The sequence below is a fragment of the Salvelinus alpinus genome, chromosome 16 (assembly GCF_045679555.1).
Source record: "Salvelinus alpinus chromosome 16, SLU_Salpinus.1, whole genome shotgun sequence".
In the NCBI taxonomy this organism is placed as follows: Eukaryota; Metazoa; Chordata; class Actinopteri; order Salmoniformes; family Salmonidae; genus Salvelinus; species Salvelinus alpinus.
Window position 1 is genome coordinate 52,090,423 of NC_092101.1, and position 27,689 is coordinate 52,118,111.

General features: G+C 49.1%; 1 protein-coding gene across 2 annotated transcripts in view; it reads left to right on the top strand.

Moving 5' to 3' along the window:
- The window catches only part of LOC139541665 (sushi, nidogen and EGF-like domain-containing protein 1), a 138,579-nt gene that overhangs the window by 78,170 nt on the left and 32,720 nt on the right, over positions 1 to 27,689 (top strand). The window contains exons 7-14 of one of the 2 annotated variants that reach the window (XM_071346579.1): positions 2,716 to 2,829; positions 6,492 to 6,605; positions 11,620 to 11,676; positions 11,936 to 12,043; positions 19,801 to 19,887; positions 20,203 to 20,340; positions 25,787 to 25,906; positions 26,382 to 26,498. In XM_071346579.1, coding sequence (XP_071202680.1) covers positions 2,716 to 2,829; positions 6,492 to 6,605; positions 11,620 to 11,676; positions 11,936 to 12,043; positions 19,801 to 19,887; positions 20,203 to 20,340; positions 25,787 to 25,906; positions 26,382 to 26,498 — 855 coding nt within the window. The remainder of the gene's footprint in view (positions 1 to 2,715; positions 2,830 to 6,491; positions 6,606 to 11,619; positions 11,677 to 11,935; positions 12,044 to 19,800; positions 19,888 to 20,202; positions 20,341 to 25,786; positions 25,907 to 26,381; positions 26,499 to 27,689) is intronic. The other variant, XM_071346580.1, reaches the window with a different exon arrangement.

The following is a 27,689-nucleotide window of genomic DNA, read 5'->3' on the forward strand; positions in this document are numbered from 1 at the left end:
CTACTGTTCTTTATCCCACACTACTGTTCTTTATCCCACACTACTGTTCTTTATCCCACACTACTGTTCTTTATCCCACACTACTGTTCTTTATCCCACACTACTGTTCTTTATCCCGCTACTGTTCTTTATCCCACACTACTGTTCCTTACTAAATCCCCTCCCTCCCTCCCTCCCTCCCTCCCTCCCTCCCTCCCTCCCTCCCTCCCTCCCTCCCTCCCTCCCTCCCTCCCTCCCTCCCTCCCTCTCTGCTGTCTCCCTGACCCCCCTCCCCCCTCTCTGCTCCTCCCTGTCCCCCCTCCCTCCCTCTCTGCTCCTCCCTGCCCCCCTCCCTTCCTCTCTGCTGTCTCCCTGTCCCCCTCCCTCCCTTTCTGCTGTCTCCCTGTCCCCCCTCCCTCCCTCTCTGCTGTCTCCCTGCCCCCCCTCCCTCCCTCTCTGCTGTCTCCCTGTCCCCCTCCCTCCCTTTCTGCTGTCTCCCTGTCCCCCCTCCCTCCCTCTCTGCTGTCTCCCTGTCCCCCCTCCCTCCCTCTCTGCTGTCTCCCTGTCCCCCCTCCCTCCCTCTCTGCTGTCTCCCTGTCCCCCCTCCCTCTCTGCTCCTCCCCTCCCTCCCTCCCTCCCTCCCTCCCTCCCTGCCTCTCTGCTGTCTCCCTGTCCCCCCTCCCTCTCTGCTCCTCCCCTCCCTCCCTCCCTCCCTCCCTCCCTCCCTCCCTCCCTCCCTCCCTCCCTCCCTCCCTCCCTCTCTGCTCTCTCCCTGACCCCCCTCCCCCCTCTCTGCTCCTCCCTGTCCCCCCTCCCTCCCTCTCTGCTCCTCCCTGACCCCCCCCCCCTCTCTGCTCCTCCCTGACCCCCCTCCCCCCTCTCTGCTCCTCCCTGTCCCCCCTCCCTCCCTCTCTGCTGTCTCCCTGACCCCCCTCCCCCCTCTCTGCTCCTCCCTGACCCCCCTCCCCCCTCTCTGCTCCTCCCTGACCCCCCTCCCCCCTCTCTGCTCCTCCCTGTCCCCCCTCCCTCCCTCTCTGCTGTCTCCCTGCCCCCCCTCCCTCCCTCTCTGCTGTCTCCCTGTCCCCCTCCCTCCCTTTCTGCTGTCTCCCTGTCCCCCCTCCCTTCCTCTCTGCTGTCTCCCTGTCCCCCCTGTCTCCCTGTACCCCCTCCCTCCCTCCCTCTCTGCTCCTCCCTGTCCCCCCTCCCTCCCTTTCTGCTGTCTCCCTGTCCCCCCTCCCTCCCTCTCTGCTGTCTCCCTGTCCCCCCTCCCTTCCTCTCTGCTGTCTCCCTGTCCCCCCTGTCTCCCTGTACCCCCTCCCTCCCTCCCTCTCTGCTCCTCCCTGTCCCCCCTCCCGCCCTCTCTGCTCCTCCCTGTCCCCCCTCCCTCCCTCTCTGCTGTCTCCCTGTCCCCCCTCCCTTCCTCTCTGCTGTCTCCCTGTCCCCCCTGTCTCCCTGTACCCCCTCCCTCCCTCCCTCTCTGCTCCTCCCTGTCCCCCCCCCCCTCCCTCTCTGCTGTGTCCCTGTTCCCCCTCCCTCCCTCTCTGCTGTCTCCCTGCCCCCCCTCCCTCTCTGTTCCTCCCTGCCCCCCCTCCCTCCCTCCCTCCCTCTCTGCTCCTCCCTGACCCCCCTCCCTCCCTCTCTGCTGTCTCCCTGTCCCCCCTCCCTCCCTGACCCCCCTCCCCTCCCTCTCTGCTCCTCCCTGTCCCCCCTCCCTCCCTCCTTGCTGTCTCCCTATCCCCCCTCCCCTCCCTCTCTGCTGTCTCCCTGTCCCCCCTCCCTCCCTGTCCCCCCTCCCTCCCTCTCTGCTGTCTCCCTGTCCCCCCTCCCTCCCTCTCTGCTGTCTCCCTGTCCCCCCTCCCTCCCTCTCTGCTGTCTCCCTGTACCCCCTCCCTCCCTCCCTCTCTGCTCCTCCCTGTCCCCCCTCCCTCCCTCTCTGCTGTCTCCCTGTCCCCCCTCCCTCCCTCTCTGCTGTCTCCCTGTCCCCCCTCCCTCTCTGCTCCCTCCCTCCCTCCCTCCCTCCCTCCCTCCCTCCCTCCCTCCCTCTCTGCTGTCTCCCTGACCCCCCTCCCCCCCTCTCTGCTCCTCCCCTCCCTCCCTCCCTCCCTCCCTCCCTCCCTCCCTCCCTCTCTGCTGTCTCCCTGACCCCCCTCCCCCCCTCTCTGCTCCTCCCTGTCCCCCCTCCCTCCCTCTCTGCTCCTCCCTGCCCCCCTCCCTTCCTCTCTGCTGTCTCCCTGACCCCCCCCCCCTCTCTGCTCCTCCCCCCCTCCCTCCCTCTCTGCTGTCTCCCTGCCCCCCTCCCTTCCTCTCTGCTGTCTCCCTGACCCCCCCCCCCTCTCTGCTCCTCCCCCCCTCCCTCCCTCTCTGCTGTCTCCCTGACCCCCCTCCCTCCCTCTCTGCTCCTCCCTGTCCTCCCCCCCTCCCTGCCTGCTGACTTGCTGCCTCTCCTCATTCCTGTGGAGACATATCTTCTCTAATACCTTTCACAGCCAGCAGCACATATTTTCAGGGTGAGGGGAGAGGCGTGGCGAATATAATAATCAGCTGAGTAAATATCCCGTGTGTGTGTGTGTGTGTGTGTGTGTGTGTGTGTGTGTGTGTGTGTGTGTGTGTGTGTGTGTGTGTGTGTGTGTGTGTGTGTGTGTGTGTGTGTGTGTGTGTGTGTGTGTGTGTGTGTGTGTGTGTGTGTGTGTGTGTGTGTGTGTGTGTGTGTGTGTGTGTGTGTGAATCTGCCTGCAGACATTGACGAGTGTAAAGACAGACCCTGCCTCAACGGAGCGCTGTGTGTGCAAGGTGTCGACAGCTTCACCTGTGTGTGTGAGAGAGGCTACTCTGGGACTCTGTGTGAGACAGGTGAGTTAGCAGGGGTCCTGGGGTGGGGGGGGGGGCGGTCAGGTGTAGGGGATGGTGAGTTAGCAGGGGTCCTGGGGGGGTAGTCAGGTGTAGGGGATGGAGAGTTAGCAGGGGTCCTGGGGGGGGGGGGGGAGTTAGCAGGGGTCCTGAGAGGAGGTCAGGTGTAGGGGAGGGGGAGTTAGCAGGGGTCCCGGGGGGGGTCAGGTGTAGGGGATAGGCATCACTCTCTGCATTCTACATTATAACTCATCAGTCTGGCAGTTACTTCCTCCAGAGAGCGTTCCCATGAAGCCAACCTGTGTGGCCTTCTAACGAGGTTACTGTTCAGCTGCAAACACATTGGATTTTTTTCTGGTTGTTCTGTCTGGGGGTCACAGAGCGTATGGACCTACAGAAGTTTACTGAACTCAGAGCTGTCTTCAAATGTCCAACTCCTCTTTCCACTCTGTCCTTCACTGTCCCCCTCCTCTCTTCTCCCCTCTCCCCCCAGTTCTCCCTCTCTTCTCCCCTCAATTCTCCCTCTCTTCTCCCCTCAGTTCTCCCTCTCTTCTCCCCTCAGTTCCCCCTGTCCCGTCTCCCCTCCCTCTCTGCTGTCTCCCTGTCCCCCCTCCCCTCCCTCCCTGCTGCTCCTCCCTGTTCCCCTCCCTCTCTGCTGTCTCACTGTCCCCTCCCTCTCTGCTGTCTCCCTGTCCCCTCCCTCTCTGCTGTCTCCCTGTCCCCCCTCCCTCCCTCTCTGCTCCTCCCTGTCCCCCCTCCCTCCCTCTCTGCTGTCTCCCTGTCCCTCCTCCCCTCCCTCTCTGCTGTCTCCCTGTCCCCCCTCCCTCCCTCTCTGCTCCTCCCTGTCCCCCCTCCCTCTCTGCTGTCTCCCTGTCCCCCCTCCCTCCCTCTCTGCTCCTCCCTGACCCCCCTCCCTCCCTGACCCCCCTCCCTCCCTGACCCCCCTCCCCTCCCTCTCTGCTCCTCCCTGTCCCCCCTCCCTCTCTGCATTCTCCCTGTCCCCCCTCCCTCCCTCTCTGCTCCTCCCTGACCCCCCTCCCTCCCTGACCCCCCTCCCCTCCCTCCCTGCTGTCTCCCTGTCCCCCCTCCCCTCCCTCTCTGCTCCTCCCTGACCCCCCTCCCCTCCCTCCCTGCTGTCTCCCTGCCCCCCCTCCCTCTCTGCTCCTCCCTCTCCCCCCTCCCTCCCACTCTGCTGTCTCCCTGTCCCCCCTCCCTCCCTCCCTGCTGTCTCCCTGTCCCGCCCCCCTCCCTCTCTGCTGTCTCCCTGTCCCGCCACCCTCCCTCCCTCTCTGCTGTCTCCCTGTCCCCCCTACCCTCCCTCCCTGCTGTCTCCCTGTCCCCCCTACCCTCCCTCCCTGCTGTCTCCCTGTCCCCCCTCCCTCTCTGCTGTCTCCCTGTCCCGCCACCCTCCCTCCCTCTCTGCTGTCTCCCTGTCCCCCCTACCCTCCCTCCCTGCTGTCTCCCTGTCCCCCCTACCCTCCCTCCCTGCTGTCTCCCTGTCCCCCCTCCCTCTCTGCTGTCTCCCTGTCCCCCTCCCCTCCCTCCCTGCTGTCTCTCTGTCCCCCCTCCCCTCCCTCTCTGCTCCTCCCTGCCCCCCCCTCCTCCTTCTCTGCTGTCTCCCTGTCCCCCCTCCCCTCCCTCTCTGCTCCTCCCTGTCCCCCCTCCCCTCCTGTACAAGTTGGGGAGTGCCTTGACCTGGCTTTCTGAAATGTGTCCCAAATGGCACCCTATTCCCTATGTAGTGCACAGCCCAGGAAACCAGGTCACTACATTCCTTATGGGCTATATTCAAAAGTAGTGCACTATGTAGGGAATAGGGTGCCAGCCCGGTGTAACATCCTGGTCTCTCACTAAATGATGGGTTATTGATGAAACAAGAACTGTTGTCCTGTACATATTAGATCCTGTATTAGATCCTGTACATATTATATCCTGTATTAGATCCTGTACATATTATATCCTGTATTAGATCCTGTATTATATCCTGTATTAGATCCTGTATTAGATCCTGTATTAGATCCTGTATTATATCCTGTATTAGATCCTGTATTAGATCCTGTACATATTAGATTCTGTATTAGATCCTGAACATATTAGATTTCTGTATTAGATCCTGTACATATTAGATTTCTGTATTAGATCCTGTACATATTAGATTTCTGTATTAGATTCTGTACATATTAGATCCTGTACATATTAGATCCTGTATTAGATTCTGTACATATTAGATCCTGTACATATTAGATCCTGTACATATTAGATCCTGTACATATTAGATCCTGTATTAGATCCTGTACATATTAGATCCTGTACATATTAGATCCTGTACATATTAGGTCCTGTACATATTAGATCCTGTACATATTAGATCCTGTACATATTAGATCCTGTACATATTAGATCCTGTATTAGATCCTGTACATATTAGATCCTGTATTAGATCCTGTAAATATTAGATCCTGTCTTAGATCCTGTACATATTAGATCCTGTACATATTAGATCCTGTATTAGATAATGTACATATTAAAATGTACATGTTATACTGTACTATATAATACTATGTAATACTAATATAATACTGTACAGTACTGTATAATACTATATAGTACTATTATATCCTGCCGTACATTTAATGAACTATTGTTTCGACATGAGAGCAGATTGCACCTTAACACCAGACAGCTGGTAAGTTCCCTAATCCAGCTCTGTGTTTTAGGAGATCAAAACACTATGCTGTTCCTCTGTACAAAAGATGAATAGGAGAGGTGCCTTTGACGTGATATTAATTACTAGCTAGAAAATGTCTCTATTCCAAATCCCATTTACACTATATCAACTTCCTTCTTCAATAGTTTCTGAATTTCCCTCTTGACTCCCTCTTGACTCCCTTTGACTCCTCTCTTGACTCCCTCTTGACTCCCTCTTAACTCCCTTTGACTCCCTCTTGACTCTCTCTTGACTCCCTTTGACTCCCTCTTGACTCCCTCTTGACTCCCCTTTGACTCCCTCTTGACTCCCTCTTGACTCCCTCTTGACTCCCTTTGAGTCCTTTGACTCCTCTCTTGACTCCCTCTTGACTCCCTCTTGACTCCCTCTTAACTCCCTTTGACTCCCTCTTGACTCTCTCTTGACTCCCTTTGACTCCCTCTTGACTCCCTCTTGACTCCTCTATTGACTCCCTCTTGACTCCCTCTTGACTCCCTCTTGACTCCCTCTTGACTCCTCTATTGACTCCCTCTTGACTCCCTCTTGACTCCCTCTTGACTCCCTCTTGACTCCCTTTGACTCCTCTCTTGACTCCCTCTTGACTCCCTCTTGACTACCTTTGACTCCTCTCTTGACTCCCTCTTGACTCTCTCTTGACTCCCTCTTGACTCCATTTGACTCCCCTCTTGACTCCCCTCTTGACTCCTCTCTTGACTCCTCTCTTGACTCCCTCTTGACTCCCTCTTGACTCCCTCTTGACTCCTCTATTGACTCCCTCTTGACTCCCTCTTGACTCCCTCTTGACTCCTCTCTTGACTCCCTCTTGACTTCAGTGTTCTCTTGAATTCGTGCACCTTGGAGGTAGCGTCAGTGTTTCCTTCCCTATTCCATTCCATTTCCCCACATTGATGAATGAGGCATGATGATGTGTTGTTGTGTTTGTGTGGATCCGTTCCAGACATGGATGGGTGTGTTTCCCAGCCCTGCCTGAATGGAGGACAGTGTAAAGACCAGGTGAATAGTTACAACTGCACCTGTCCTGTTGCCTTCACTGGGACACGCTGTGAGACAGGTGAGCTACTGATTTAAACTCTCCTTCTTTTGAAGGGAAGTACTATTCAACTGACTCTGACTCCTTCCCAAATGGCTCTATATTCCTTATATAATGCACTCCTTTAAGGGTGCACTGTTGGGACTCACCCTGACTCTGAGTCTGCCAGTGAAGGCCAACCTAGAGAGTATGCTTTTTAACATTTTTTTTAATTTTTTTTTTTTTAACTAGGTAAGTCAGTTAAAACTTCTTATGGCTCAAATCCCGTTAACGGGATTGATTTGACAACATCCGGTGAAATGGCAGAGCGCCAAATAAAAATGTATTACAAATATTTCACTTTCATACATTCACAAGTGCAATACACCAAATTAATGCTGAACTTCTTGGTAATCTAGCCACCGTATCAGATTTCAAAAGGGCTTTACGGCAAAAGCAAACCATGCTATTATCTGAGGACAGCACCCCATCAAACAAACACAGACAATCATATTTCATCCCGCCAGGCACGACACAAAACTCAGAAATAACATATAATTCATGCCTTACCTTTGACAAGCTTCTTCGGTTGGCACTCCAATATGTCCCATAAACATCACAAATGGTCCTTTTGTTCGATTAATTCCGTCGTTATATAATATATCCAAAATGTCAATTTATTTGCCGCGTTTGATCCAGAAAAACACTGGTTCCAACTCGCGCAACATGACTACAAAATATCTCATAAGTTACCTGTAAACACTGTCCAAACATTTCAAACAACATTCCTAATAAAACTTTAGGTATTTTTTGACGTAAATAATCAATAAAATTTAAGACGGGATAATCTGTGTTCAATACCGGAGGAAAACAAAGTGGAGCGTGCTTTTCAGGTCACGCGTCTCTATCAAACAGTACACTTCCCTCGACCCTCGTTCTGAACAGGGCTACTTCTTCATTACACAAAGGAAAAACATCAACCAATTTCTAAAGACTGTTGACATCCAGTGGAAGCGATAGGAACTGCAAGCAACTGCCTTAGAATTCTAGATTCTCAATGAAAACTCATTGAAAAGAGAGTGACCTCAATAACAAAAAAAATCCTGGATGGTTTGTCCTCGGGGGTTTCGCCTGCCAAATACGTTCTGTTATACACAGACATCATTCAAACAGTTTTAGAAACTTTAGAGTGTTTTCTATCCAAATCTACCAATTATATGCATATCATAGCTTCTGGGCCTGAGTAGCAGGCGGTTTACACTTTTCATCCTGACGTGAAAATAGCGCGCCAAGCCATAAGAAGTTATTGAGAACAAATTCTTATTTACAATGACAGCCTAGCCCAACAACACTGGGCCAGTTGTCCGCCGCCCTATAGGACTCCCAATCACAGCCAGATGTGATGCAGCCTGGATTCAAACCAGGGACTGTAGTGACGCCTCTTGCACTGAGATGCAGTACTTTGGTCCCGTGTGGCTCAGTTGGTAGAGCATGGCGCTTGCAACGCCAGGGTTGTGGGTTCATTCCCCACGGGGGGACCAGGATGAATATGTATGAACTTTCCAATTTGTAAGTCGCTCTGGATAAGAGCGTCTGCTAAATGACTTAAATGTAATGTAAATGTAAATGTACTTTAGACCGCTGCGCCACTCGGGAGTAGACATTGGGTCCTGGTCAAAAGCAGTGCACTTTATAGTGTCAGGGATTCTCAAAGTGGGGTCCGCAGCCAGATAAAACAATTATACTAATTATATATACACATTTTGTTTTAAGTTAATATTACTGATAACAGATTAAACAACTTTTGGTCAAGGGATCTGTGGAATAAGCGTAAAGTGTGTAATACAAAGAAATACAATACAGGCTCACAGGGATATATCCACAGTACTCTACCAATTATTTATAAAAATTCAACTCAATACTATTCCCCAAAACGTAAAAAAAAAATGTTTTACATAAATGCACTGTAATTTAAGCTTTAAAATGGCTATGTCTCTGCCTCATGGCAAAATGTGTAGATTTGCAGGATATTACCTTTAAAGCTGCAACAACCCAAAATATCTCTACCCCATGGCAAAATGTGTAGATTTGCAGGATATTACCTTTAAAGCAGCAACAACCTAAAATATCTCCACCCCATGGCAAAATGTGTAGAATTGCAAGATATTACCTTTAAAGCTGCAACAACCAAAAATATCTCCACCCCATGGCAAAATGTGTAGAATTGCAAGATATTACCTTTAAAGCTGCAACAACCAAAAATATCTCTACCTCATGGCAAAATGTGTATAATTGCAAGATATTACCTTTAAAGCTGCAACAACCAAAAATATCTCCACCCCATGGCAAAATGTGTAGATTTGCAGGATATTACCTTTAAAGCTGCAACAACCAAAAATATCTCCACCCCATGGCAAAATGTGTAGAATTGCAAGATATTACCTTTACAGCTGGAACAACCAAAAATATCTCTACCTCATGGCAAAATGTGTAGATTTGCAGGATATTACCTTTAAAGCTGCAACAACCCAAAATATCTCTACCCCATGGCAAAATGTGTAGATTTGCAGGATATTACCTTTAAAGCTGCAACAACCAAAAATATCTCTACCCCATGGCAAAATGTGTAGATTTGCAGGATATTACCTTTAAAGCTGGACAACCCAAAAATATCTCTACCCCCCATGGCAAAATGTGTAGATTTGCAGGATATTACCTTTAAAGCTGCAACAACCAAAACTATCTCTACCCCATGGCAAAATGTGTAGATTTACAGGATATTACCTTTAAAGCTGCAACAACCAAAAATATCTCCACCCCATGGCAAAATGTGTAGATTTGCAGGATATTACCTTTAAAGCTGCAACAACTAAAAATATCTCCACCCCATGGCAAAATGTGTAGAATTGCAAGATATTACCTTTACAGCTGCAACAACCAAACATATCTCTACCCCATGGCAAAATGTGTAGATTTGCAGGATATTACCTTTAAAACTGCAACATTTTCTCTCCAATACCAAGAAGCGGTATTTTAAATGTTCTTTCCCAGAGACTTGGTTCATCCAGCCATGCAGACGTCATAGAAAAAGCCCTTGAAGTCTATTTTTCTAACACTCGAGTTGTGTTCTGATTACGAGGGGGGGGGGGGGGGTTCACTGATGAATTTGCTATCACCAATGGTGAATGTGTATCTGGCCCCAAAACGTTTGAGAACCCCTGGTATAGAGAATAGGGTGGTATTTGGAACGCATCATGACTAATCCTGCCAGTTAGCGCCAACTAGACCGGTTTCTCTTCTTCTCTCACTCTGTTTTAATTTCCTCTCGTGTTTAGAACGATGGTTCGTGATAGAAAATGTAACCAGTCGGCGGCCGGCAAGTTCTACTTCCTGCTCTCTGTTTGGCTTCCTGTAATAGATTTAAATGTTTTTTCCTTCACTGAGACAGCAAGGCAAGAAACAAAACCTGACGAAACTCACTCTGGGAGGGTGAGATGGGTGAGGTTCTGTCACAAAATGGCAATCTATTCCCTTTATAGGTCACTACTTTTAACCAGAGCATTGTTAGTGTTCTACAAAGAGCACCGTGAGCGTGATTAGGAGCACCGTGAGCGTGGCTAGGAGCACCGTGAGCGTGGCTAGGAGCACCGTGAGCGTGGCTAGGAGCACCGTGAGCGTGGTTAGGAGCACCGTGAGCGTGGTTAGGAGCACCGTGAGTGTGGCTAGGAGCAACGTGAGCGAGGTTAGGAGCACCGTGAGCGTGGTTAGGAGCACCGTGAGCGTGGATAGGAGCACCGTGAGCGTGGTTAGGAGCACCGTGAGCGTGGCTAGGAGCACCATGAGCGTGGCTAGGAGCACCGTGAGCGTGGCTAGGAGCACCGTGAGCGTGGTTAGGAGCACCGTGAGCGTGGTTAGGAGCACCGTGAGCGTGATTAGGAGCACCGTGAGTGTGGTTAGGAGCACCGTGAGCGTGGTTAGGAGCACCGTGAGCGTGGTTAGGAGCACCGTGAGCGTGGCTAGGAGCACCGTGAGCGTGGTTAGGAGCACCGTGAGTGTGGCTAGGAGCACCGTGAGCGTGGTTAGGAGCACCGTGAGTGTGGCTAGGAGCACCGTGAGCGTGGTTAGGAGCACCGTGAGCGTGGTTAGGAGCACCGTGAGCGTGGTTAGGAGCACCGTGAGCGTGGCTAGGAGCACCGTGAGCGTGGCTAGGAGCACCGTGAGCGTGGTTAGGAGCACCGTGAGCGTGGTTAGGAGCACCGTGAGCGTGGCTAGGAGCACCGTGAGCGTGGCTAGGAGCACCGTGAGCGTGGTTAGGAGCACCGTGGGTGTGGTTAGGAGCACCGTGAGCGTGGCTAGGAGCACCGTGAGCGTGGTTAGGAGCACCGTGAGCGAGGTTAGGAGCACCGTGAGCGTGGTTAGGAGCACCGTGAGCGAGGTTAGGAGCACCGTGAGCGTGGCTAGGAGCACCGTGAGCGTGGCTAGGAGCACCGTGAGCGTGGTTAGGAGCACCGTGGGTGTGGTTAGGAGCACCGTGAGCGTGGCTAGGAGCACCGTGAGCGTGGTTAGGAGCACCGTGAGCGAGGTTAGGAGCACCGTGAGCGTGGTTAGGAGCACCGTGAGCGAGGTTAGGAGCACCGTGAGCGTGATTAGGAGCACCGTGAGCGTGGCTAGGAGCACCGTGAGCGTGGTTAGGAGCACCGTGAGCGAGGTTAGGAGCACCGTGTACGAGGTTAGGAGCACCGTGAGCGTGGCTAGGAGCTCTGTGTCAGAGTGACCTGATGGTTTGTTTAAAATATTTTTTTACAGGCGTCGTCTGTTTTCACAGCCTCTGCAACGGTGTGGTTAGCTAATGGCTGAGAGCGGAGGCCTGGGCTCTAGGCTTCTCCGCGAAAGAACAACAACACAAAACAGAGAGAATGAAAGAGCTCCCTTTGTGTAATATTGACGTTGTGTCGTAGTAGTATGTGAGGCATTTTCTCCTTGCCTGAATAATTATTAGACTCGACATTTTCCCGCTAGAAACGCCCTGAAGCCTTTTTGAATTTTTCTTTCATAGAGTTGGTGGCGGTCCAGGTGGATTCATCATCGACTCCTCAAACTGAAAATCAAACAGGTAAAAGCTGTAATAACAGGAACCATGTATTTCTCAAATGAGAGGGAATCCTTTTATTAATCCTTTTTTATTGCAAACACTTGTTTTCTTACAAAGTACAGTACTTGCCTGTTCTCCATGTGGTTTAAAAAAAATAAAATTGCATCACACACTGTCTTGCCCTAGCAGCCCTGGTATAGGCATTTTAACCCACATCAGCTGTTATAAATCTGTGTCCAGCCGCATCCTAAAACGTCTATCTCTGTCCTCTGTCTTGCAGTGTCTTGTAAAGGGGAGGGCTGTGGGAACCATTCGACATGCGAATACATCGGCCCAGGGAACTACAACTGTACCTGCATCCAGGGTTTCTATGGTGACAACTGTGAAGGTAGATACCGAAGCCAAAGCCTCAGCTACAGATGTTGGATCTTAATTTGACCAGTATTGTCACAGCAAAATAAAAGTTTGGTAGTGGACCAGAGTCTACTCTCGCTGAAGACAGATGGACAGGTACAGGTATCGTGCAGAAGACAGTTGGACAAGTTCAGTGTAGACGAGAGAGGGCCTAGCTAGCTATCCTGCTAGTAGCTGCATAGCAGGGAATGTGTGGAGCTTTGTCTGTGAGAAGGTGAGTGTCTGTTCTGCTGTGATGATTGATGATGTTAATTATCCCCACAGACAGTTATCTGAACCGCGCCCTGTTTACGACGAGATCCTGGGCAACAACAGTCGCTTGATGTTGGGAATGATTGCTTTATGGCCCGTTTTATTAGTTTACCAATAAGGGGAAGTGCTGCTTTGTCTAGACTTGAAAGGATATGGGGCCTCTGTGTTTATGGGGCTGAAGCTGATGCTTGGTATTTATTCAAGTAGTTTCATCAGACACGGCTGGTATAATATGCCTGGCAGCAGAGCTCTGACTCTGACTGAGTCCCAAATGGCACCCTAGTCCCCTACGTAGTACACTACTTCTGGTCAAAGGTAATGCACTAAGTATGGAACACGGTGCTGTTCGGGACACAGCCTGACACAGCCTCTGCCTCTTGCTCCTCCAAAAGCTCTTTAATATTATGTCAGCCATTGCAAATTCACGCTACTCCTCACCCTTGAGCTGAAATAACTATCAAGGCGTATATAGACTCTCCTAAATCTTTCAAATACTTTCCTGCCTGGCTCACTTGGAAGGCCCTGTGGAAAAAAGAGCAGGATACTCAGAGAGAGAGTAGGTCGCAGGAGAGGAAGGAAGGAGGGAAGGAGAAGGAGAGGAAGGAGAGGAAGGAGAGAGAGAAAGTAGCAGGAGAGGAAGGAGAGGAAGGAGAGAGAGAGAAGAAGAGAGAAGGTAGCAAGAGAGGAAGGAGAGAGAGAAGGTGGCAGGAGAGGAAGGAGAGGAAGGAGAGAGAAGAAGAGGAAGGAGAGGAAAGAGAGAGAGAGGAGAGGAAGGAGAGAGAAGGTAGCAGAAGAGGAAGGAGAGGAAGGAGAGAGAAGAAGAGGAAGGAGAGAGAAGAAGAGGAAGGAGAGAGAAGGAAAGGAAGGAGAGGAAGGAGAGAGAGAAGGTAGCAGGAGAGGAAGGAGAGAGAGAAGGAGAGGAAGGAGAGAGAGAAGGTAGCAGGAGAGAGAAGGAGAGAGAGAAAGTAGCAGGAGAGGAAGGAGAGAGAGAAGGTAGCAGGAGAGAGAAGGAGAGAGAGAAGGTAGCAGGAGAGGAAGGAGAGAGAGAAGGTAGCAGGAGAGAGAAGGAGAGAGAGAAGGTAGCAGGAGAGAGAAGGAGAGGAAGGAGAGAGAGAAGGAGAGGAAGGAGAGAGAGAAAGTAGCAGGAGAGGAAGGAGAGAGAAGGTGGCAGGAGAGGAAGGAGAGAGAAGAAGAGGAAGGAGAGGAAGGAGAGAGAAGGTAGCAGGAGAGGAAGGAGAGGAAGGAGAGAGAAGAAGAGGAAGGAGAGGAAGGAGCGAGAGAAGGAGAGGAAGGAGAGAGAGAAGGTAGCAGGAGAGGAAGGAGAGGAAAGAGAGAGAGAAGGAGAGGAAGGAGAGAGAGAAAGTAGCAGGAGAGGAAGGAGAGAGAGAAGGTAGCAGGAGAGGAAGGAGAGGAAGGAGAGAGAAGAAGAGGAAGGAGAGGAAGGAGCGAGAGAAGGAGAGGAAGGAGAGAGAGAAGGTAGCAGGAGAGGAAGGAGAGGAAAGAGAGAGAGAAGGAGAGGAAGGAGAGAGAGAAAGTAGCAGGAGAGGAAGGAGAGAGAGAAGGTAGCAGGAGAGGAAGGAGAGAGAGAAGGAGAGAGAGAAGGTAGCAGGAGAGGAAGGAGAGAGAGAAGGAGAGGAAGGAGAGAGAGAAAGTAGCAGGAGAGGAAGGAGAGAGAGAAGGTAGCAGGAGAGGAAGGAGAGAGAGAAGGAGAGGAAGGAGAGAGAGAAGGTAGCAGGAGAGAGAAGGAGAGAGAAGGAGAGGAAGGAGAGGCCAGGGCCTTGTTCCCTATATAGTGCACTACTTGGCCCGGGCCCAGTTCCCTATATAGTGCACTACTTGGCCAGGGCCTTGTTCCTTATATAGGCACTACTTGGCCGGGGCCTTGTTCCCTATATAGTGCACTACTTGGCCAGGGCCCAGCTCCCTATATAGTGCACTACTTGGCCGGGGCCCAGCTCCCTATATAGTGCACTACTTGGCCGGGGCCCAGCTCCCTATATAGTGCACTATCTTGGCATAGTTCTGTTATAATCTCCACCCGGCACAGCCAGAAGAGGACTGGCCACCCCTCATAGCCTGGTTCCTCTCTAGGTTTCTTCCTAGGTTTTGGCCTTTCTAGGGAGTTTTTCCTAGCCACCGTGCTTCTACACCTGCATTGCTTGCTGTTTGGGGTTTTAGGCTGGGTTTCTGCACAGCACTTCGAGATATTAGCTGATGTACGAAGGGCTATATAAAATAAACTTGATTTGATTTACTTGGCCGGGGCCCAGCTCCCTATATAGTGCACTACTTGGCCCGGGCCCAGCTCCCTATATAGTGCACTACTTGGCCGGGGCCCAGCTCCCTATATAGTGCACTACTTGGCCGGGGCCCAGCTCCCTATATAGTGCACTACTTGGCCCGGGCCCAGCTCCCTATATAGTGCACTACTTGGCCGGGGCCCAGCTCCATATATAGTGCACTACTTGGCCCGGGCCCGTTGGCTGGTTGTGAACTATATAGGGGATATGGTGCCATCTCGGACTCACTCCACAAAACTTGTTCCATATCAACAAAGGGAGAAATTATCATTTAGGGGTTCAAAAAATACTCCAGGCCACATCTACGTCTTAAACTTGATAGAATGTATGTAGAAATTATAATGGGCCGATACCATAATAATAATATATATTTTAAACTAACTGCCCTTCTTCTGGCCCACAAATTGATTTTGACAAACAAATCGGTCAAAAAATGAACTTCTGCGATGTGGCCATCGAGCCAAACGGTTTTCCTGGTTTACAGTAAACAACACACACACACACACACACACACACACACACACACACACACACACACACACACACACACACACACACACACACACACACACACACACACACACACAAACACAAACACAAACACAAACAGAGCACTGAGATTTAAAAATCTGCCGTTCTGCCCTTGAGCAAGGCAGTTAACCCCCAACAACAACAACTAGTCCCAGGGCGACATCGATTTAGGCAGCCCCCCATACCTCTCTGATTCAGAGGGGTTGGGGTAAATGCAGGAAGACACATTTCAGTTGAATGCATTCAGTTGTACAACTGACTAGGTTATCCCCCCTTTTCCTTTCCCATGTTGGCCATCTACCTCCAATGTTGGACTGAGACTAATGATACTGTTGATGCTGCTGCCTAAAAACATGCATTTGAGAACTACTTAATACTACTATTCATACCCGTTTGAGAACTACTTACTACCGCGCATGCCAGTCTGTCTTGGCTAAAGGTTGAGGAAAGTCTGCGACTGCGTCACTTCTTGTTTTTATTAAGAAACATTTAATGTGTTGGAAATTCCTAATTATTTGCATAGTCAACTGACACACAGCACTGACACACACACTTACCCCAACCAGACATATTTCAGTCCCCGAGGTCCAGAACAAATTCAAGGAAACTTACAGTATTATACAGAGCCATGAGTGCACGGAACTCCCTTCCATCTTCTGTAGTGCAAGTAAACAGCAAACCTGGTTTCAAAAAACTAATTAAGCAACACTTAACAGCACAACATGTGACCTACTGGTTGTATGTACTGACATGTGACCTACTGGTTGTATGTACTGACATGTGACCTACTGGTTGTATGTACTGACATGTGACCTACTGGTTGTGTGTGTGTACTGACATGTGACCTACTGGTTTTGTGTATGTACTGACATGTGACCTACTGGTTGTGTGTATGTACTGACATGTGACCTACTGGTTGTGTGTATGTACTGACTAGTGACCTACTGGTTTTGTGTACTGACATGTGACCTACTGGTTGTGTGTATGTACTGACATGTGACCTACTGGTTGTGTGTATGTACTGACATGTGACCTACTGGTTGTGTGTATGTACTGACATGTGACCTACTGGTTGTGTGTATGTACTGACATGTGACCTACTGGTTGTGTGTATGTACTGACATGTGACCTACTGGTTGTGTGTATGTACTGACATGTGACCTACTGGTTGTGTGTACTGACATGTGACCTACTGGTTGTGTGTATGTACTGACATGTGACCTACTGGTTGTGTGTATGTACTGACATGTGACCTACTGGTTCTGTGTGTGTACTGACATGTGACCTACTGGTTTTGTGTACTGACATGTGACCTACTGGTTGTGTGTATGTACTGACATGTGACCTACTGGTTGTGTGTATGTACTGACATGTGACCTACTGGTTGTGTGTATGTACTGACATGTGACCTACTGGTTGTGTGTATGTACTGACATGTGACCTACTGGTTGTGTGTATGTAATGACATGTGACCTACTGGTTGTGTGTATGTACTGACATGTGACCTACTGGTTGTGTGTATGTACTGACATGTGACCTACTGGTTGTGTGTATGTACTGACTAGTGACCTACTGGTTGTGTGTATGTACTGACATGTGACCTACTGGTTGTGTGTATGTACTGACATGTGACCTACTGGTTGTGTGTATGTACTGACATGTGACCTACTGGTTGTGTGTATGTACTGACATGTGACCTACTGGTTGTGTTTATGTACTGACATGTGACCTACTGGTTGTGTGTATGTACTGACATGTGACCTACTGGTTGTGTGTATGTACTGACATGTGACCTACTGGTTGTGTGTATGTACTGACATGTGACCTACTGATTGTGTGTATGTACTGACATGTGACCTACTGGTTGTGTGTATGTACTGACATGTGACCTACTGGTTGTGTGTATGTACTGACATGTGACCTACTGGTTGTGTGTATGTACTGACATGTGACCTACTGGTTGTGTGTACTGACATGTGGCCTACTGGTTGTGTGTATGTACTGACATGTGACCTACTGGTTGTATGTACTGACATGTGACCTACTGGTTGTGTGTATGTACTGACATGTGGCCTTATGGTTGTATGTACTGACATGTGACCTACTGGTTGTGTGTATGTACTGACATGTGACCTACTGGTTGTATGTACTGACATGTGACCTACTGGTTGTGTGTATGTACTGACATGTGACCTACTGGTTGTGTGTATGTACTGACTAGTGACCTACTGGTTGTGTGTATATACTGACATGTGACCTATTGGTTGTGTTTATGTACTGACATGTGACCTACTGATTGTGTGTATGTACTGACATGTGGCCTACTGGTTGTGTGTATGTACTGACATGTGACCTACTGGTTGTGTGTATGTACTGACATGTGACCTACTGGTTGTGTGTATGTACTGACATGTGACCTACTGGTTGTGTGTATGTACTGACATGTGACCTACTGGTTGTGTGTATGTACTGACATGTGACCTACTGGTTGTGTGTATGTACTGACTAGTGACCTACTGGTTGTGTGTATGTACTGACATGTGACCTACTGGTTGTGTGTATGTACTGACATGTGACCTACTGGTTGTGTGTGTGTACTGACATATGACCTACTGGTTGTGTGTGTGTACTGACATGTGACCTACTGGTTGTGTGTATGTACTGACATGTGACCTACTGGTTGTGTGTATGTACTGACATGTGACCTACTGGTTGTGTTTATGTACTGACATGTGACCTACTGGTTGTGTGTGTGTACTGACATTTGACCTACTGGTTGTGTGTATGTACTGACATGTGACCTACTGGTTGTGTGTGTGTACTGACATGTGACCTACTGGTTGTGTGTGTGTGTACTGACATGTAACCTACTGGTTGTGTGTATGTACAGACATGTGACCTACATGTTGTGTGTATGTACTGACATGTGACCTACTGGTTGTGTGTATGTACTGACATGTGACCTACTGATTGTGTGTATGTACTGACATGTGGCCTACTGGTTGTGTGTATGTACTGACATGTGACCTACTGGTTGTATGTACTGACATGTGACCTACTGGTTGTGTGTATGTACTGACATGTGACCTACTGGTTGTATGTACTGACATGTGACCTACTGGTTGTGTGTATGTACTGACTTGTGGCCTAATGGTTGTATGTACTGACATGTGACCTACTGGTTGTATGTACTGACATGTGACCTACTGGTTGTGTGTATGTTCTGACATGTGACCTACTGGTTGTGTGTATGTACTGACATGTGACCTACTGGTTGTGTGTACTGACATGTGACCTACTGGTTGTGTGTATGTACTGACATGTGACCTACTGGTTGTGTGTATGTACTGACATGTGACCTACTGTTGTATGTACTGACATGTGACCTACTGGTTGTGTGTATGTACTGACATGTGACCTACTGGTTGTGTGTGTACTGACATGTGACCTACTGGTTGTGTGTGTACTGACATGTGACCTACTGGTTGTGTGTATGTACTGACATATGACCTACATGTTGTGTGTATGTACTGACATGTGACCTACTGTTTGTGTGTATGTACTGTGTAACTGATAGATGCACACACACTGCATTTTTAAATGTATGTAAATTGTTATGTGTCGGAACACAGTAAGCGACTAGCGTTGGCTAATGGAGACCACAGTAAGACTAGCTGTCACCGCTAGCGTCGGCTAATGGAGACCACAGTAAGACTAGCTGTCACCGTTAGCGTCGGCTAATGGAGACCACAGTAAGACTAGCTGTCACCGTTAGCGTTGGCTAATGGAGACCTCAGTAAGACTAGCTGTCACCGTTAGCATCGGCTAATGGAGACCACAGTAAGACTAGCTGTCACCGTTAGCGTCAGCAAATGGAGACCACAGTAAGACTAGCTGTCACCGCTAGCGTCGGCTAATGGATACCACAGTAAGACTAGCTGTCACCGTTAGCGTCGGCTAATGGAGACCACAGTAAGACTAGCTGTCACCGTTAGCGTCGGCTAATGGAGACCACAGTAAGACTAGCTGTCACCGTTAGCGTCGGCTAATGGAGACCACAGTAAGACTAGCTGTCACCGTTAGCGTTGGCTAATGGAGACCTCAGTAAGACTAGCTGTCACCGTTAGCATCGGCTAATGGAGACCACAGTAAGACTAGCTGTCACCGTTAGCGTCAGCAAATGGAGACCACAGTAAGACTAGCTGTCACCGCTAGCGTCGGCTAATGGATACCACAGTAAGACTAGCTGTCACCGTTAGCGTCGGCTAATGGAGACCACAGTAATACTAGCTGTCACCGTTAGCGTCGGCTAATGGAGACCACAGTAAGACTAGCTGTCACCGTTAGCGTCGGCTAATGGGTACCACAGTAAGACTAGCTGTCACCGTTAGCGTCGGCTAATGGAGACCACAGTAAGACTAGCTGTCACCGTTAGCGTCGGCTAATGGGTACCACAGTAAGACTAGCTGTCACCGCTAGCGTCGGCTAATGGGGATCCTAATAAATCAAATCAACAACCCTATCAGCCGATATCTAATGTCCCAGCAGGATGCGAGCTCTTTTGTCAGTGGCTTTAACTTTTTGTGTTTTCGACTTTATGCTTTTATAAGATAATAAAAGTTTCCTCTTCTTCTGCTTGTCTCTTCAGGAGAGTGTCTGTGCCAGAATGGAGGGGTCTGTGTGGACGGGACCTGTGACTGCACCTCAGGCTTCACCGGAATCTACTGTCAGTTTGGTACGCATCATATCATCTTGTACACTGTAGGTCCAGTCTCATATTCTACTGTAGTTGGTAACAGAAATACACATTCCTTGTTATTTTCATGGTGTGGATTACACCTTCCTTGGTGAAGGTGGTGAAGGTGAAATAAAATAAATAAAAATAAACACCTTGCTTTCACCGAGGTAGCAGCACATAGCACACAAAACCAGACTAGTAGGCTGTAAGGTTGCCTTGATGGAAGGTTGCCTTGATGGAAGGTTGCTTTGCAACTCTTGACATAGTGTCACAACATGATGTTTATCTGTCTGACCCCCCTGTACTCCTCAGAGGTGACCCAGACCCCATGCAGTAACAACAGGCCGTGTCCTGACGGAGGACCCTGTCTGGAGTACGGAGGAACCTACCTGTGTACCTGTCAGACAGGTGTGGCAGACCTAGATCACAAGGACTTCTATCCTCCCTATGGTAAGAGCCTCTGCTGCTGCTTCTTCTACGTCTTCTACTTCTTCTACGTCTTCTACGTTTTCTTCCTCTACTTCTTCTTCCTCTACTTCCTCTTCCTCTACTTCTTCTTCCTCTACTTCTTCTTCCTATATGTCTTCTTCCTCTACTTCTTCCCCTTCTTCTTCTTCTTCCTCTTCCTCTACTTCTTCCTCTTCCTCCACTTCCTCTTCCTCTACTTCTTCTTCCTCTACTTCTTCCCCTTCCTCTTCTTCCCCTTCTTCTTCTTCCTCTTCCTCTACTTCTTCTTCCTCTACTTCTTCTTCTTCCTCTACTTCTTCCTCTTCCTCTACTTCTTCTTCCTCTTCTTCTTCTTCCCCTTCTTCTTCTTCCTCTACTTCTTCTTCCTCTTCTTCTTCTTCCTCTACTTCTTCTTCTTCCTCTACTTCTTCTTCCTCTACTTCTTCCTCTTCCTCTACTTCATCCTCTTCCTCTACTTCTTCCTCTTCCTCTACTTCTTCCTCTTCCTCTACTTCCTCTTCCTCTTCTTCTTCCTCTACTTCTTCTTCCTCTACTTCTTCTTCCTCTACTTCTTCTTCCTCTTCTTCCTCTTCCTCTACTTCTTCTTCCTCTACTTCTTCTTCCCCTTCTTCTTCTTCCTCTACTTCTTCTTCCTCTTCTTCTTCTTCCTCTTCTTCTTCTTCCTCTTCTTCTTCTTCCTCTACTTCTTCCCCTTCTTCTTCTTCCCCTTCTTCTTCTTCTTCTTCTTCTTCCTCTCCCTCTTCTTCTTCTTCTTCTTGTTCTCCTTCTTCTTCTGTACAAATCCAAGGATTGGTCCCCCTGGTTACCATGGTGATAAACACTTGTGTCTTTTGTGTCGAGGCCGGTGGAACACTGTGTGTGTGAGAGTCACATTCGCTGTTGGGGAGAGAGAAATTTAAATAGGATTTATTTAGGTGTTGACGAAGTGGGACTGTGGTAACATGAGTGATGGATTAGTTCTAGATGGAGTTGCCAATACAGCCGTAGGGGAGACTCAACTCTGTAAAACAGGACATAAAGCAGTTCAGATTTACCTTGAGAGGGAGTCCATGTGCCTAGCTTAGAGTCCGGTCAAGTCGACGAGGACAAAGCTAAATTCTCACAAGAACAAAAGTAATCTGATGATTCGTGGTTCCAGCTCCTTACGATTAGCAGACCTTAGAGACAACGTTGTGGAGGCAGAGTCACAGTCTCGACGGCTAGCTAGCGAGTTTGTGAGTGAAGTAAGCGAAGCTAGGTTAAGCTGTGCCAGATGCACACAGTGTTGAGTAGTGCAGAGAGCAAACGGAACATGAAGAAAGCACTAAAAGCTAAGTCTCAATTGTTAGTCACGGCTAGGTGAACTATAAAAAGTTTTTAAATAATCTGAGGAAGAAGCCAGATGAGGTTGTCGAGGACGCAGTCTATGTAACGGTGATTAAAGAGAAACCCCCCCAAGCCACCTGTGGACTACGGTGGAGTTGGATAACTCCCCAGTCGTGTTCGAGGTGGAAACAGGGGCTTCCTGTACTGCTTTGGGAGAACATGCTTTCGCTGACCCAGTTGAAACTAGAGCACTCGGCTATGGTGCTGAAGTCGTACACAGAAGATTCCAGTGCATTCCGGTACGTCAACATCCAGGACAAAGGTCAAACTACGACTGAAGACGTTGACGGTCCAAGGTCCCAATCTGCTGGGAAGAGATTGGATGGCAGTGTTACAACTGGACTGCCGAGGGATGTGCAAAACCAATCACGAAAGGTCTCAGGACAGTGTGTTGTCCAGCACACTAAACAGGCAGATGTTTTCAAAGAAGAACTTGGGGAAAAACTAGAAGAGACTGAAATGTGAATTCAGATGGACCGGTCTGTTCGACGACGCTTCTGCAAAGAACGCCAAGTGCCGTTTGCACTACAACAGATTGTCGAGGCAGAGCTGGACAGGCTCCCGACCACTGGAATACTGGAACCAATCACTTACTCTGAGTGTGCTGTCCCAGTAATGAAACCTGATGGAAATATCCGGATATGTGGAGATTACAAGCTAACTGCCAATGTAGCGTCCAGGCTGGACCAGCACCTACTGCCAAGGATAGAGGGGCTATTCACAAAGCTATCTGGTGGGACATGCTTTTCCAAACGTGGACATGTCTCACACATATCAGTAAAGTGGCTCGAATAAACACCCACAAGGGGCTGTTTCAGTACACACATCTTCCGTTTAGAGCCTCCTCTGCCTGCGCGATCTTTCAAATAACATCATCTGTTAGCAGGCACACTGCTGTATACCTGGATAATATCCTTATCACCTGGTGTCACTGAGGAAGACCATCTACTGGGTGATATCCTTATCACCTGGAGTCACTGACGAAGACCATCTACTGGGTGATATCCTTATCACCTGGAGTCACTGAGGAAGACCATCTACTGGGTGATATCCTTATCACCTGGAGTCACTGATGAAGACCATCTACTGGGTGATATCCTTATCACCTGGTGTCACTGAGGAAGACCATCTACTGGGTGATATCCTTATCACCTGGTGTCACTGAGGAAGACCATCTACTGGGTGATATCCTTATCACCTGGTGTCACTGAGGAAGACCATCTACTGGGTGATATCCTTATCACCTGGTGTCACTGAGGAAGACCATCTAAAAAACACTTGAAACAGTGCTATGAAGACTGGGGAGCGCAGGACTTCGCTTGAAGAATCCAAGTGTGTTTTCCTGAAGTACAGAACTTGGAGCACAAAGTCACAGCCAATGGGCTTCAACCCCTGTCCAATGGGCTTCAACCCCTGTCCAATCAAAGAGGCCCCAGAATCCAAGGATGTGAGTGAGCTTACAGACCTACCTTGCGATGTTAAACTACTGTGGCCGTATTTTTTTCTTCTTCTTCTCCCTGACCTGGCCTCTGTCCTGGACCCACGGCATCGCCTCCTGTAAGCTATAGACAAATGGAAGCGGCACAAACCCCAGAAAACAGCTTTCCAGAGACTTCCAAGGACTTGCTGTCGTCTTCGGCACTGTTTGTGCATTACGACCCAAAGTGCCCACTCGTCATCACAAGTGATGCCTCCCCATACTGTATTTATTTATTTATTTAGCTCCTTTGCACCCCGGTATCTCTACTTGCACATTCATCTCCTGCACATCTATCACTCCAGTGTTTAATTGCTATATCGTAATTACCTCGCCACTATGGCCTATTTTATTGCCTTACCTCCCTTATCTTACCTCATTTGCACACACTGTATATATACTTTTTATTGACTGTATGTTTGTTTATCCCATGTGTAACTCTGTGTTGTTATTTGTGTCGAACTGCTTTGCTTTATCTTGGCCAGGTCGCAGTTGTAAATGAGAACTTGTTCTCAACTGGCCGACCTGGTTAAATAAAGGTGAAATAAAATACGTGATTGGGGCGGTGTTATCTCAGAAGATGGAGTAATAATTACTTCACGTCTTGCTTGTTGTCACCCTGGGTGAGCTGAAGAAAACACACCCATCCATCTCCGGGGCGACTGCAAAGACGGGCCCTCATGCAATACGAATATGAGTTATAGTACAGACTGGGCCCCTCCACTGCTAACGCTGATGGTCTCAGCAGGCTGCCACTCCCAGACCCAAAGACCCCAAAAGTCCCTTTGAACTGGTGTGCTTTATTGAAACAGCTCCGAAGAGCTTCAATAGACCATCGGCAACTGAAGAAATGGACTGTAAGAGACTCTCTTCTCTCCAAAGTCTGTCGCTTCGTCAAGGAGGGATGGCCGGCCCACTGTCCTACGGAAGAGTTGCAGCCATATTTTAAAAGGAGAAACAAACTCTTGGTGGAGGACGACATCCTGATTCGGGGGCTTCAAGTATTGGTGCTACCTTTACTGGAGGAAGTCTTACACACAGGTGGGGGCTTCAAGTATTGGTGCTACCTTTACTGGAGGAAGTCTTACACACAGGTGGGGGCTTCAAGTATTGGTGCTACCTTTACTGGAGGAAGTCTTACACACAGGTGGGGGCTTCAAGTATTGGTGCTACCTTTACTGGAGGAAGTCTTACACACAGGTGGGGGCTTCAAGTATTGGTGCTACCTTTACTGGAGGAAGTCTTACACACAGGTGAGAATGAAAGCTACAACAAGAGTGCACATGTGGTGGCCAGGATTGGACAAAGCGGTGGAAGAGCATGTCCAGGATTGGACAAAGCGGTGGAAGAGCATGTCCAGGATTGGACAAAGTGGTGGAAGAGCATGTCCAGGATTGGACAAAGCGGTGGAAGAGCATGGCCAGGATTGGACAAAGCGATGGAAGAGCATGTCCAGGATTGGACAAAGCGTTGGAAGAGCATGTCCAGGATTGGACAAAGCGTTGGAAGAGCATGTCCAGGATTGGACAAAGCGTTGGAAGAGCATGTCCAGGATTGGACAAAGCGGTGGAAGAGCAAGTCCAGGATTGGACAAAGCGGTGGAAGAGCATGTCCAGGATTGGACAAAGCGGTGGAAGAGCAGGTCCAGGATTGGACAAAGCGGTGGAAGAGCAGGTCCAGGATTGGACAAAGCGGTGGAAGAGCATGTCCAGGATTGGACAAAGCGGTGGAAGAGCATGTCCAATCATGTGCTACTATGAACAAGCTCCTATCAGCCCTTGGGAGTGGCCTGGAAAACCCTGGACTCGCATTCACATTGACTAGGCAGCGCCTTTCCTTTGGGAGATGTTCTTGTTGGCTGTGGAGGCTCACTCCAAATGGCTTGAAGTTTTCCCAGTTCGCACTGCAAACTCAGCAACAACAACAGAGCATCTCAGGGAAGTGTTCAGTACTCATGGTCGTCCCCATACAGTCGTATCAGACAATACAGCCATCTTTATGAGTGCTGAGTTCAAGGCCTTTCTGGCAACCAATGGTATTCGTCGTATCACCTCCGCCCCCCTTACCACCTCTCCACGAACGGCTTGGTGGAGAGGGCAGTCCAGACAATAAAAAGAGCCGAAGGAGGCACATTGAAAAACAGAGTTATTAGTTAAAAACCCATCACTCATGTTACCCCCCCCCCCCCCCCCCCCCTTCGGTTGATGTGTCCGTTAGTGTTTCAAGTCAGTGTGTGCGTGTGTGCGTGTGTGCGTGTGCGTGTGCGTGTGTGTGTGTGTGTGTGTGTGTGTGTGTGTGTGTGTGTGTGTGTGTGTGTGTGTGTGTGTGTGTGTGTGTGTGTGTGGGAACGCAGTCGTGTGTGTGTGTGTGTGTGTGTGTGTGTGTGTGTGTGTGTGTGTGTGTGTGTGTGTGTGGGAACGCAGTCGTGTGTGTGTGTGTGTGTGTGTGTGTGTGTGTGTGTGTGTGTGTGTGTGTGTGTGTGTGTGTGTGTGTGTGTGTGTGTGTGTGTGTGTGTGTGTGTGTGTGTGTGTGTGTGTGTGTGTGTGTGTGATGGAACGCAGTCAAGTCGTTGCGTGTGTTTTCCAGTACAGCCTCGATCGGTCTGTGATTCGTCTCCGTGTCTGAACGGAGGCCACTGCTACGAGAGAGATGGAGGCTACACCTGCGAGTGTAAAGACAGATACAGAGGGAAGCACTGTGAGAAAGGTAGTATGCCATTATCATTCACCTAATAAGACACATGAAACAATTAGCCTGGGTCAGGGTCCCGGGTTGAAAAACCCATTATTCTTTATTATAAACTGGGTGGTTCGAGCCCTGAATGCTGATTGGCTGACAGCCGTGGTATATCAGACCGTATATCACGGGTATAACAAAACATGTCTTTTTACTGCTCTAATTACATTGGTAACCAGTTTATAACAGCAATAAGGCACCCCCGGGGGTTTGTGGATCATGGCCAATATACCACAGCTAAGGGCTGTATCCAGGCACTCGGCGTTGTGTCGTGTTTAAGAACATCCCTTAGCCGTGCTATATTGGCCATATACCACACCCCCTCGTGCCTTATTGCTTCATTGTACAAGGTTCATAACAAGCCCTTTGTGTGTTGTGAATATGGTTTCTACTGCAATGATTTCCCTCACACTGATTGATGTTAATATGTTTTCTCCTCCTCCAGTCAGACTCAATACCTGTGCCTCTGGCCCGTGTCGTAACGGAGGCTCCTGTAAAGAGGAGACAGGGAGCTTCCTGTGTGTCTGTCCATACAGGTTCACTGGCAAACACTGTGAAGTGGGTGAGTTCTATGTCTGTCTGTCTGTCTGTCTGTCTGTCTGTCTGTCTGTCTGTCTGTCTGTCTGTCTGTCTGTCTCACACACACACGTGTTATGGTTAATGTAAAATGTGCTCGTATTCATGTTTTTAGTAGGCCCGTCATAAAACATTATCTTTGGGTTTCCTTTCTTCTAACGGTGTCCCACATCACTGTACGGTATGAATCAGTCATCTCCTGTACAGTATGAATCAGTCATCTCCTGTACAGTATGAATCAGTCATCTCCTGTACAGTATGAATCAGTCATCCCCTGTACAGTATGAATCAGTCATCTCCTGTACGGTATGAATCAGTCATCCCCTGTACGGTATGAGTCAGTCATCCCCTGTACGGTATGAATCAGTCATCCCCTGTACGGTATGAATCAGTCATCCACTGTACGGTATGAATCAGTCATCCCCTGTACGGTATGAATCAGTCATCCCTTGTACGGTATGAATCAGTCATCTCCTGTACGGTATGAATCAGTCATCCCCTGTACGGTATGAATCAGTCATCCCCTGTACAGTATGAATCAGTCATCCCTTGTACAGTATGAATCAGTCATCCCCTGTACAGTATGAATCAGTCATCCCTTGTACAGTATGAATCAGTCATCCCCTGTACAGTATGAGTCAGTCATCCCCTGTACAGTATGAATCAGTCATCCCCTGTACAGTATGAATCAGTCATCCCCTGTACAGTATGAATCAGTCATCCCCTGTACAGTATGAATCAGTCATCCCCTGTACAGTATGAGTCAGTCATCCCCTGTACGGTATGAATCAGTCATCCCCTGTACAGTATGAGTCAGTCATCCCCTGTACAGTATGAATCAGTCATCCCCTGTACAGTATGAATCAGTCATCCCCTGTACAGTATGAATCAGTCATCCCCTGTACAGTATGAATCAGTCATCCCCTGTACAGTATGAATCAGTGACTCGTTTCAGTACAACTCACAATCACTTTCTGTTGATGAAGTCCTTTAATGTTTAATTAGATGAACCAACTTCAAACACAAGCATGCATGTACACACACACACACACTCACATTTCCTGCCTTACTGGAATTCATGCTAATCGTGTGTGCGTGTGTGTGTGTGTCTGTGCGCGTCTGTGTGTATGTGTGTGTATGTGTGTGTATGTGTGCGTGTGCGTGTCTGTGTGCGTGT